The sequence below is a fragment of the Coturnix japonica genome, chromosome 10 (assembly GCF_001577835.2).
Source record: "Coturnix japonica isolate 7356 chromosome 10, Coturnix japonica 2.1, whole genome shotgun sequence".
Taxonomy (NCBI): Eukaryota; Metazoa; Chordata; class Aves; order Galliformes; family Phasianidae; genus Coturnix; species Coturnix japonica.
In genome coordinates, this window is record NC_029525.1 from 10,228,204 (window position 1) to 10,241,359 (window position 13,156).

The 13,156-nt window shown below is 41.9% G+C and overlaps 1 protein-coding gene across 5 annotated transcripts in view; it reads left to right on the plus strand.

Annotated features, from left to right (window-relative positions):
- Window positions 1-454: 454 nt before the first annotated feature.
- Window positions 455-13,156, plus strand: part of ADAMTSL3 (ADAMTS like 3) — a 172,682-nt gene continuing 159,980 nt past the window's right edge. Inside the window, exons 1-2 of one of the 5 annotated variants that reach the window (XM_015873010.2) lie at window positions 455-640; window positions 2,478-2,572. In XM_015873010.2, the coding sequence (XP_015728496.1) occupies window positions 2,498-2,572 (75 nt within the window). In that variant the 5' untranslated portion in view covers window positions 455-640; window positions 2,478-2,497. Of the gene's footprint in view, window positions 641-1,148; window positions 1,365-2,477; window positions 2,573-13,156 lie in introns of those variants that run through there. The other 4 variants (XM_015873009.2, XR_001557485.2, XM_015873011.2 and 1 more) reach the window with 4 other exon arrangements.

Sequence of the window (13,156 nt, forward strand, 5' to 3'; positions counted from 1 at the left end):
TACAAGGAATTAAGTGTGTAAGTGACACAACAGCAGCCCCACTGAAATCGCTGTGCCTGCTGGAGCTGTCTGACCTGGTCTGCTCCCTGCTTCTCGTTTATTTTCTTCTCCAATTAACTGCAGGAGATGAATGAGTGTTTCTAAAACTTGCAAACGGGGTGTTTAATTATCTTTTGTGTTTAGGGGATAAACAAAGCAAATGATGAGGAGCAATGTTGTAGGAAGCTATCATTAGACTCTCAGGGCCCAGCTTTGTGATGTGATCTATGGCTAACAGCGGTGCTATGAGGGCAGCCCGTGTCCCGGCGGTGCGGTGGAGCGGTGCTCAGCTGTGCCCAGAAGTGCCCGGGGCCGGCACTCAGTCCGCGCCGCTCCTTTGGCCGCCGTCCTCGCATCCGACTTTCAGCAGAGGGCACTATGTTCCTAACGATGGAGGAGGCGCTTTCCCTCGCTGGTGAGAAACCTCAACACGCTGGAAAAGTTTCCAGCGCAACATATTTGAACAAACTCTTCATCGGTTATGTTTAGTTCTCCGGAGCGTATTTTTAACTTCGGTGGCAGAGGATAATAGCCCTTTTTCTGTGTGTTGCTCTTAGACTCGACGAAAGCTCAGGACGTCAGTGGAAGCCGTAGAGCGAAGGTAGAGGATTTTACCCTGTTACCGCTTAGCGACTCGAGAGGGGAAGGAGAACGGAGCTGACGGATGAGACGTACTTGTCAGATTTACAGTAGGAAACCTAAAAATATCGCGGAGGGCAGCGTGATTAAAGACCTCCTCGGTGTGCGAGCAGATTTGCAGCTGTATTGTCAGAGTTGCTTGGAGATGAGACATGGGAAGATTGCGGTTTTGGAAGCTGCTTCGCGTCAGCTTCGGAGGCTGACTTCACGGTAGCGTTCGCCCCTCGGGGGAGGACGAACCGCCCGGTCCTGAGCTGCCGGAGCCAGCGCCTCCGCAGCCGCGGGGAGCCGGGCCCCGCTGGCCGCCCGCCCGCTCGCCCTGCCCGGGGAGGCCGGGGCCGCGAGGGGGTGCCGGGTGGAGGCGGCGGCGGGAGGGCGGCGGGTGGCGGCCCCGCGCCGCAGGTGGAGGCGCCCGGGCACTTCTCGCCGGGGCCGGGCTGCGGCGGCGGGAGGGGCGGCCGGCTGCCAGCAGCCTGTAGGACCTCGGTGAACCGGCGGCGGTGGGCTGGAGCCTGGCGCGAGGGAGGGGCCGTCGCTCGCGATGCGGGATGCTGTATCCCCGGTGCCGTGACGGGCGAGGTTCTCCCCTGACCTGCGAGCGGGAAGGAGGTGTCGGCGGTGCCGCTCCCCTCCGACACCAGCATCGGCCGGCGCTGCGCTCAGTGCTGAGCCTGGAGCCGCTCCAGGTGGGTGAGCTCGGGGGCTGCGGGCGCTTCCCGGAGCGGGGCTCCGCGGGCACTGCGGGAGCTGCTGGGTGGGCAGCGCGGCCGGCTCGAGGAGCCCCAGGGGAGCCCGGGCACCTGCGGGGTGGGTGCCCATGTGCGGGGTGTTGGGCTGGATCTGGCGAGGGGAGGAACCCTCTTTCTCTAACACAGATGGGACTGAAACTTTTGAATCACCAGAGCGTTCAGGAGCGTGAAAGGTTGGAAGTAGGTGGGTGGAAAGAGAGTCTCCTCAGAATTAAACATTTAGTTCTGTAAGGCAACTTAATTATGTTTAGTCGACAGGTGCAAGGGTTGTTCGGGTAGCTGCTTTTCTTTTGGGATGTCTGATGTTTTAGAAAGGACACGTCCGTGATTTTGGTTTTGAAGGGAAGGTGCATTCACTGTGGGTCCTCGTAAAAATGAGGGGTGGAGGGTGAGGGGAGGGAGCGAGGGCTGTCTGTGTGCATGTGTTAGGGGTGTGTGGAACTTGCGCTCTTTTATAATGGTGGTAACAAATAGGCTGAGGCAGGAAGATGCGCTAAGAATTACCAGAATTATCAACATTGTTATTGCATGTTTATTTTTTTCTTGTTAGAGGTTTTTAATTGAAGCTTTTAGTAAAAGTGCCGCGCAGTTAAGTGTTGGCCTGCAAATGGTGAGGGTCTTTATAGTGGGTCGTTTTCTTCTGTGCCTCGGGGCTGTTGTGATCAGAACTTTCAAAGGCAGTAAATGTGAGTGCCGAGGCCCCGTTTCTTGGCACTGAATGGGTGTAAGCGAGAGGTCCAGACGGGAGAGGCCGATTTGATACATTGACTTGCATGCAGGAGCCGATCAAACTCGCCCCCTGTTGCCTGCTTCCCCAAAGCTTTCCTCGTCCCCACCCTGCTTCTGTTCCCTAATCGGAACTACATCACCCTGCAGGCTGTGCTCATGGCATGCGCTGCTAGTCTGCTCCGCCGGCCAGCACAAACGCCGGTGTTTGTATTGCATTTCTTCCAAACGCTGGTTCTGTCCCTTTGCCTAGTTTGCTTTAGTCATTGAAATCCTGGCGCAGCCCGCTTGGTTTTGTTTGTAACTTGAAACAATCTCTCTCAGCAGAGTTCCAAGGCACGAGGATGGCCAGCCCCAACGGTGCAGGGCTCTTCTGGGAGGTCATTTGGCTTGCTATTGCTGTCTATGCTCATCTCCAGGTAGGTGATGACTTGTTGCTGTTGCCGTGCTTGGTATTTTTTAGGTGATCTTGCTGCAGACTTTCAGATCATGTCATTTAAACAGTACTACTGAAGTATCTGCGATGTAAATAAAAACTTCCCAGTGAGAATGGATCGAGGCTTTCCTGTCACTGAAGTCAATTTTAAAGACATCCATATGGGAAATTCATATTTTTCTCTCTTTGCAGTAATATTGTACCTGACTCAACTAGATGGGGACCAAAGGGAGGTCTTGCCAGATGTGTAATGCCTGGGGTCTCTCAAGGCAACACAGCTGCCCTTTGCCCACAGGAGATTTAGCACCTGATAAACGTTAAGATACTATAAGTGACAAGGGTTATATAAATACCTGTGTAGAAGAAACATGTAAAGCACTTGGAAGTCAGTGAGTATCTTGGGAGGAGGGAGGTCCAAAAAGGTCTTTCCTTCAAGTGTTCAATGAATACAGGAACCATGGAGGAAAGCTGTAGCTGCCAACTGATCTATTGCCTGACATATGAGCCTAATCAGTTCCAAGAAGTGAGTATTTCAAGAAATATGGTGTGCTGGCATGCGGCAGAGATGTTGTTAGTCTGTCATCCCCTATAGCGATAGTTCCCACAGTACAGAACGTTTCAAGGCTTATTCTGTCTGACGTGCTCCAGGATCAAGAAATACTTAAAAAATGGCAATTAAATGAACTGGAAAATATTTTTGAAATAAATACTATCAGTTTTTAAAGTATTGCGGTAGTTTTTACAACTTAAGTCTTGGCTGTGTAGAAAATCATTGATGCTATTTTATCACTGTGTACTGTTTGTGCTATTGCAATGCTGAGAAATTGAGGGGTCAGACCAGAGACAGTGTGCTGATCATTATTTAAACATATGTCCCAAATAATTTTGAATCAAAGGCTGATACAGCAGACAAAAGGAAATTCAAAAGGAATGTGATGAAATGAGGAGGTAGTACTGGCCAGTTCAGTAAACTATGATCCATGTGTGATGGGCTCTGAAGTATAAGGCAGTGGGAGCAGGCTGTGCTACTCACTTACAGCACTGGTACAGCGTATGCAATGGGTTGTTTGGCAGTTAGTTGTTGATGAGCACCTCCTGTACCATGCGATGGTTGACCACAGGAGCAATACAGCTAGCCTTGAAAGTAAACCATTTTACCTTAGTGAAATACTTGTCACATAAGGAAGGGTTATTGCGTTTTTTAATAACTGAACAGTTAAATAGTGCCTGCAGTGCGTGTCCAGGCAGATAGGGCAACAGAGGGGTCTCTCTGTTTTCACTCACTGTACACTCATGTAAGTATGAAAAATTTACTGATTTTCTGTTCCTGTTCTGTTTGTATTTTTGTGTGCAAGAAGTCGAATGATATTGCAATAACCAGCCCTATAAAATGAAGTCGTATGTGAAGTTCACTTAACAGTTCTGTGTAAGATGAGAATAGAAATACGGGGAAAAGAAATATCAGCTTTGTGTTTGGACCTTTTGGTTTTGAGGAGACCAGTTTTTCTTTTATGATACGGTTTTTTTCATGTTTTTTTCCTTCATATTTTTCTTACTGGAACCAGTAGAGGCAGAGTTTCTTCCTCTCCACAAATGGTTTGGCATAGCTCTACTTGTCTCCTTATAAAACAACTACCCAAACACATTGTAGTAATCAATAGATCATTGTGAGTAATTTTATGGATATTTCAATCCAGGTCAAATATTTTTTGTCTTGATGGTCCTTTTAATTATTCAAAGGCATTTGGCGTATTTGGGCCGTTAGCACTTAACTTCAATCATGCAGAAATCCCTCCTTCTCCAATGTTTTAGGTGGTTTATCTCAATTTTAGTCACATTAAAGGTATTTCATATTATTTAAACATAACATTTTTTTGTATTCAATATCCATTAATTCTTTAATTGGTTGCTCAGGGCCATGCTATATGGACCACACACAGTTGTTCTACCCTAATATTGTACCATAGCTTCCACTTGTATTGTTTTTGGCTATTAAAGTGCTTATGTCTGGAGCTAATCAATTAGAAACAATTGGATGCTGGGCAAGGTCACAAATCCATGTCATGTCACTTATGTGCAATTGATTAATTTCATCCTGCTTGAGGCAGGTACAGTGTAAAATAATAACCATTTTAAAAGAATGTGGTGGAAATGTGGTACGAATGTAATGCAAAGAAAACTTTAACATGAGAAGTTGTGAAAAAGAGGTAGCAATTACTGAGAAGAAGTGGAAGTGAACTTTGGTTGTAGGATCTGTTCTGATTCCTCAGTAATGTGGTAACATGCATAGCACAGTGTTTAGTTGGGCTCCAATCAGACCTCAGAACCTATGGATACGCAGTGCCTCAAGTTCATGACAAACTCTTTTATTCAAGGGTGTATTAAGTGGCTATACCAGCAGATTAGTCAGGTTTCATAGGATAACCAGCAGATTACTGTTGAGCACTGCTGAGCTGCTAGTTTGTTAAATCTGTTCTGAGAGCAAGAGCAGTGGCATAAATGTGACTCAGGAAGAGATTGCTTGCAAACTAGCCTTGACTGTGGTCTTCTGCAGACACAAGGCTTCCTTTTCCTGGCCTCGCCAATAGAAGTGAAGCGAATGGAACTGTATTAGCCAAAAGCCAACAGTGACCTGAGCAAATGATGTCTGTGAGTCTGCCTTAAAAAAAAAAAAAAGGCAGTGGTATCAGCAGAATGGAACGATTCACTTCTTCTGTAGACTTAAATGGTGAATCCTTCCAAGGTGGTTATTGTATTGCACAGATTATATGTATTTGTGAACATTAGCAAACTATATCCTTACTCGGGGCTTTAACTGATCCCATGTGCTTACTACTAAATCTGGTGTAAGAGACCACTTTTCTCATGCGATAGCAGGTGAGCTATCAATAGTAGGGAATAAACAAAGTAGGAGTATTTAAATCCAAAACTGTTAAGAAATCTCTTGAGAAGATACAGCTACACATTGTGTAGGTGGACTGCTGTGTCACAGCCTGAACTGATGATTGAGCACCTGGTGAAGGGGGTTGTGTGTGTGGCTGGCCTAGGAAGCGCAGGTGCAATCAATCCACCACCTGACCAGCTTCAGGGTCCACCCCTCCCTGGGCTCATTTAAGGGCTAGCCTCCAAAGGGAGAATGTCTCCTGGATGAAGGCTGTTTCTTGAGGAGTGTTCTGTACTTAGAGATTCTCATTACCAGTTGGGTGAGCCGCCTTTTTTCTATATATGATTATTGATTTTCCTAACGATGCTTTGCCTGGTATTGCAGAGAGCTTATCAGAAGCAGTTTCACTGCTCCCAAGTTCTGGTAATTGAATAGGCAGGGTGTTCAGCCTGGTACTTACTCTGCTCTCAACCTTATGGTGATGTTTTATTACACTATTCAGTTAGATGCTGTTTTATGTTATGAGATGCGTGCTAGAATGTATGTATGATATTCTTAATATTGTGTTGATATTGACTTAATGTCAGCAAGGAATGATTGCTGGTGGAATGGTATGGCCAAGATATGTATCATCAAGGATTTTTGTATGCGGACTTTATGTTTCATAGGTCACATTCAACAAAATGTTGGTTGCTCTCATGATTTTTGTTTCTGCAATCCTTACTTGTGTTTTATATATATATATATATATATATATATATATATTTTTTTTTTTTTTTCTGATTCTCTTTGATGGTTTGGATGTAAAAGATATGTTTGATGAAAACATCATCTTATTTGAAATGTTTCTGCTGTAGCCAATCTGCAGAAAACTACCAATGTAGCAAAGGACTTAAAGGCTGACTTTTTCAAGGCCAAAAATCTGATGTCCATTATGTGACATAGTGGACTGAGAGGTTATCTTTGCAGAAAACCTTTGGCATATTGTTTTACAGTCGCTGAACATGTTGCGCATCAGCATCAGGAAACAGGTTAGTTTACATTTCACACAATATAAAGTATTTTTAAATCTCCAATAACTTTATTTAAAAAAAAAATGAAATCTGAATGTAATTTGGAAATCCAAGGCTAAATTTGAAGAAGTTTCCTCTTTCCATTTATTTATTTATTGCAATTCCACACACATTCAGAATTTTGCCATCAGCCTCAATAGTTTTGTGGTTTTATTCCTTGTTTGAAGGTTGGAATAGCTCTGCTGGAAACAAACACTTGTGAGACTCTGCAGTATTTAGATTGACAAGCGTGTAACTCAGTGATAACATTCTCAGAAAACTCAAGAAACTTCCTCAACTCGTTTTGAATTTGTGACTAATAACAATTGCTCAACCAGTGGTCATATAATCTGAACTGCAATTACCGCTGCTTACAATCCAGGAGAGTTCTGCTGGCAAACGATTTTGATGATTCTGCCTTGTGACTTGAGTCACAAAATATGTTTGACTTCTAACTTTTAAGAGTATTCTCTCATTAAAAGCTTAAGTAACTATGGGAGATGACAAAAATTCCAGACAATGTCAGTGAAAAAGTCATTTCTATTTCTTTATTTTCATTTTTAGTAACTATTTTTTATCATAGTGAATATAAATGATGCTTACAGTGATACAACTTGATAAAATCATGCTTTGGTTATTCATCTGAGGTATAGCCTGAATTCATTCATTCCTGTAAGACAAAGGTGGTTTAGTTTCTGTGTGCAGACAGAGTTAGAATTCTGTATCCGCATCTTCAAACACGTGTATCATTGCTCAATGGTGACAATTTCTGATGAGGTTACTGTAACATTTGCATTGAGATTCTCAAGTCAGTTCCATGTAAAGCTCCAGTTTGTTAGTTCCAAAAGCTGAATACTTCTAGAGAAGCTTTGGAGTAAGAACAATGTTTTACATCTGCCTACAACTTAGAATTTTCATTGGAAAAGTAGTTAAGAAGTGAAGGAATAGCTCTAGGATGATCTTTGGTTTTAGCAGATACTTGAAAACTTAGTCATTGATAATTATTCATTCAGGTCTGCTTGGTGCATCCCTGTCCTTTATATTCCTTACCAAACTCAGGCATAAACTGTACTGATGGAGCAATCTTTCAGTACACCAAATTCTGTTCCTGCCTTTACAGCACCAAAAATGTCTGTGGTGGGTTGTACTGATATTGGAGCCCTTTTTATCAGTTTGGCTTCAAAAGAAAACCTTAAAATTGGAGTCATTTTTAGTTGCTTCTGGAACCAAGATCTATATGTTTGTCTGCATTCATTTAAACCTTCAGAATCTTGAAGTTTTTCTTAAAATCCTGTGTGCTCACCTGAATCCAGGACCTGGGGCTTTAGAAAACATGTGGCTAGTAAGTGTCTTAATTACAGTGATAGTGGGAGCATGTTTATTGTTGGGTTTATATCATTGTTTGCGTTATGCAGCTATGTGAGAAATGTTAGTGTGTTGTAAGGATTGCACTTGACTGTGTGTTATTAAGATACTTTATAACCTGTGCTAACTAGAGTCCTGTGGCTGTGTACAGTCCAACGCTGCCATTCTTCAACGATTTCAGAGTAATACTTATTAAGAAGGATCTCTGTAAAATTGTTTGTGCATGGGTGTGTTTTTGAGGTGCAGTTTGCTAGTGAGAAGAGCGTTCTGGGAAGGACACTGGATATAGCCATGGCAACTCTAGACAGGCAGTAGACTTGTGCAGTTAGAAGTGGGAAAAGAAACAAACAGCTGGGGAAAGTTCAGGCTTTAATCAGTCTAGATTTGACCCTTGCTTGATTTGTGTGTGCGGAATAACATCAGATAAATTTCCATCTGAATCCTCTGCAGTCTTTAAGCTCAGTATTTATTTGTCTGCCTGGCTTTTTATTCTGAAAAGCATTTTCAACTTTCTTGTGAGTTTTGGAATAACAATCTGCTTTCCCTTGTTTTAGAATGGAACAGAACACGTTTACAGACTTGAACTTTCAGCATTGTCTTAATTAGAGTTGTACTTTCCCAACTTCTGTGTTGGTACATCAGGAGTGCTGTTTATCTCTCATTCGTGGATGAGAAATTGAAGAAACTGTTAAGTCTGTATGCGTATCTTAGAAGAGGAAGGCTTACTCTCATGAATAAGGCCCACATGGGAACTGTGTTGCATTGCTGTTCTGAAATATCCTCTGTACTTAGTTTGTCACTGATAAATAATTCCTTTAGGTTTTGAAAGCAAGTTTGTAAAGAGCTTTTTTTCCTTTAAGAAGGGAACTTTTCTTGATGTTAAACCGAAGGCTTGTGGACTATTAAGTGCTCTTGGATTTAAGGGTTATGTTTTCAAAACTGCCTCACTCCATCTTCTAGGAGTAAGCATGGTTCTGCACACTTTATAATGACTGTCAACTACACAAGGGTGCTAAATTTGTTGCAAATAGGGCAGTTGTTTCAGAAGGGTCTGTGTGATGTGGAGCCTTTATTTTGATGACTTTCAGTAAGCTTTGAGCCTTTGTAAGTTAAAGACAAATATTGTTAAGTGCTTAGCTGCATTGGTAGGTGCTTAACAGGATTTTCAAAAGGAGTGACAGGCTAAATTTCCATTAGTATGATCAGAACCAGGCACTTAGGCGCCTTCGGTGCTTCCAAAAGCCTGGCTAACCATCTGTCTTCATATTTCAACCATTAAACCAAAGCTTTCACCCTCAAAACTCTTTTGAGAGAATAGGATTCTGGTGTTTGAGTTTTAGTACCTGGATGTATAGACACTTGATTAAAATTTGAGAGATATGAGTAGAAGCATCAAGTGTTGATAAATGGAGTGTAGTTCCTGAAATTCTGGCTTAATATGTTCCTACCAGACAGCATATTACATAAATTGTTTAGGAACAATGTTATTTCTGTTTCTAATTTTGTGTTTATTAGATTTAACATCATTATGGAGAAGGAATGAAAACAGTATTCTCAGTCTGTTTTGAGAAATGCGGTTTCCAAGAATTGTCAGTTTGTCATGCTTCTGGATCCACTAGAAACACAGTGAATGCAGTCAGCTCAAATAAATTGTGAAACGATATTAAAAATGCATTTATGACTGCAATTACTAGATTGTGGCTGTATGCTAACTGTTGTCATTTGTGTCATGGTGGGAGGTCCCAACTGGTTAATGATGCTGTTTCATAGCATGAAGTAAGTAAAGCATTTGTTTATACGTGGAAACATGAGTTTCTGTATTTATGTAATGCGTTTTCTATAATCTTTCCAGAAATCTAAGCCGCTTAAAACTTATAGGATACGGTCTCTTGTCAGAGCACGCAAGCAGAACAGAGTAATGTTTATAATGTATTTACGCAGAAGAAACTGAGGAGATTCTCTCTGAACATGCAGACACAGAGAACAGAGCTCTAACTGCCTGATCTACTGCCTTTCAGTATCTGAGAGTGAAGGTGACATGGGCATGCTTGCACTGCCACAGAATGCCACGAGAAGGTGACTGCTTTCTTGCAGGCTCTATTGGTCGCTCTGCACCCTTCAGAAGGCTGCAGCTCTATTCCCAGCTGACTGATCAAAAGACAGATGAGCTATAGCACTGAAGAAGTCTTCATTTGTTTGTTTTTTTTCTGATTGTTGTCACCATTTCCTTGCTTGGATGTGTGGCTGCACCGGGCTATCAAATGACATGGAGGAATAAGAAAGGGCAATGCAAGTATCTGATGCGTTCAGATACATCTGTTCCAATGGGAGTTGTCCTTTTGTCCCAGCTACTGCAGCCTCTTGTTGATGTAGCCAGTGGTGTGGAAGCAAAAGGCCAAACAAGCTCACTGCTCTCTGTGGATACATAACAAATAAAATATGCTAAGATATTATTTGGCTTCCTCTCTTGAGAGTCTCCTTTCATTAGACGTTTTCAAAGTCTCATTATTCATTTGGTGTTTTGTTTTCTTGAGTCTCCAAATAGTTTTAAACTGCTCCCTGGTTGACTAACATGAATGTTGGCTGGAAAAAAACGGTACTGTAGTAGTGTCTTGAGTATTGCCTGCTTACTAAATGATGTTCTGTTTGGAAACTGCCAGTACATCCAGCAGATTAGATTTATTTTTCTTCATCTGATCTCATCAACACTTTTGTTAGAAAGCTGAATAGGGAATACATCTATCACTGAGGAGATGTTCAGTGCGCTATGTAGGGGTTTGACTAACACCATTAACTGATAAGGCAGTTTGAATGGATTCTGTCCTTATGTGCCTGATTATATAGTTCTATTTCTATGAATGTAAGGTGCTTTCTGTGAAGAACCATTGTCCTCTAGGACAGTGATTCCCGGATATGTCTCTTCATGGACCTGCTAGCTGTCAGAGCTTGTCAGTAGTCAAAAATAGAAATTCAACATTAGGAAATCCTATGGAGGGAAGATGCAAAGCAAGGAGTATTATGTTCTTTCTGTGTTAATTCTTGGTGCGCCCACACTCGTGCAGTATACAATTCTGATCCTTTTCTGAATGAGGTTGAAAATCTAGGCAGGGATTAGCTATTAACTTGTTTCTTCCAGTGTAACAACTGGGTGCCATCAGTGGAAAGTACTGGGAACTGCAATCCAAACAAGAGAGAGATTGTCCTCTATTGTGGTGCTCCTTGCTACTGCTTGTTGAGTAGAAGGATGCAGGAATTTAGAGGAAGACAAGACAAGCACTTGGAGGAACCACTCAGTATTACAAAATAGACAAACCCTGTCAGGCTGAAAAGAGAGGTACGCAAGTCCAGGAAAGTACTCCAGCAAAGTATAGCGTGTGTGTGCTCTTTATCTGCCTTTCTCTGGGTATGTACTTACAGTGACTGTTGGGAGCTGATGGTCTAGTATGTATCCTTAGTCCAAACCAGTTCAGCTCCTCTTATGCCTTCTCAGTGTTCACTGGGGTTATGCTTGAGGGTCACTGAATTGGAAGCTAGAACTTACTGCTGTTGTCACTTTTGACTCATCATTTAGAAACTAAAGAAATACGTTCTCCAAACTTCAGGTATATCTAGAAGCATAGCCTTGACAGAAAGAAAATGGTAGCTATGTTCTGTGCTTCTACTGAATCTGCCTGATATAATTCTTATTACTTTTTTGATTTTTTTTTCTTCTATTTTTTGTTACATTTTATTCTTTCTGGTACATCTGTGAAATTGTCTTTTAAAAATTCAAAAACTTAAAATTACATCATCTTATTTGATGGCTGGAATAGTTTCTTGTTTTTGAACAAACTATCATTTTCTTGTTCTAGATAAATAGAGCAATATCTTATTTTACTAAATAACGCTTGGTTCAGATTCCTCTTTCACTATGTGATAAGTCCTTCCATAAGACACAAATATTCCGGTGTTTTCTCTGAATGAATGAGCACTTGTCTTCACCCCACTGTGAAATTGTGCACCCAAATGTATTTCTCATTTCCCCTTCCTACCCCTTTCTGTTAAGCTTTGAACACAATAGGCTGGTTAAAACCATGCAACAACCTACAGAATGCCATCTTAATGTATGGCTTCTTACCATGCAGCTGTTTATCTTCTGCTAAGAGGAAACTATAAATGTATTTTTAATGCCAGGAGCTAGGCTTAAAATGCCATTACTTATCCAGTGGGAATAGATTTGAAAATTAGTAAGCAATTAGATCAGTAGGCAAATACATTTTACTTAATGTTGCAAGTCTCATGGGCTTTTCAGACATCCTGTTAGCATCACCTGTTCTGAACTTGCAACCTTTTAAATATTTACCTAGTCATAGGTAGCAGCCCTACCTTGAAAGGGAAAATTTCTGTATACTTTTGATTTTTATATATAAGATGAATTCTTTTATATATAGAGTGTATATCTATATATCTCTCTATATATTTTAAGGAGCTTCCATGGTTTTTGCAAAGGCAAGGAAGATATATTGGGAATGCTGAGCTTTTCTTGGAGTAAACTTCTTCCTGTAGATAACCATCTTGAGAAGGGCCTTAGCTGGGATAACAGAACATGTGGGCCTTGTTGTGATCTTTTGAACTTCCTTGAATTATGTCCTTAGCAAACACCAGTGATGTATTTGTTTATAATTGCTTATTTTTCTTTCTGAGTTTAGACCGCTGTGGGCTATTTATCACGTCACATAGAAACTATTATTTAGAAATGGGGGGAAAAATGTAGGAATTGTGGACTTCTTTATAATTTCAAACATTAAGCCTCCCGTGAGGACGCTGTAGGAAGGACCATGTCATCTTCTCCTTTACTATAGGAGTGTCCCATCGTTCCTTCTCTGCCAAAAAATCACATTGATTTATTCAGTGGTGTAGTATGAGGACTTGCCTAAAACCTCAGTCCTGGAATGAAATCCAGCCTGGGGAGCTCTGTGGACTTCATTAGGTTACTGTGCCACAACTGAGACCTTATTTTGTAAAATTTGTACAAGGCTTTCTAGTTGAACAGTGTGACATTCTGCATTTGAGTAACAGTGCTGGTGAAGGCTGTAGGCACTTTGCCTGAGACATCAGTGGGAGCTTTTCCTGAGTAAGACCTGCCCATAGGAAGAAAAATGGGGCTGTATTTCATTAGCGCTCATGAGTTGGTATCATGCTTCCTGTGGTGTGGTGTGAATCATTTTGTCTCTTCATGTGTCTGAGAAGGACAGATGGCATTTAAAGCTGTGTCTGCAGCTGTTCC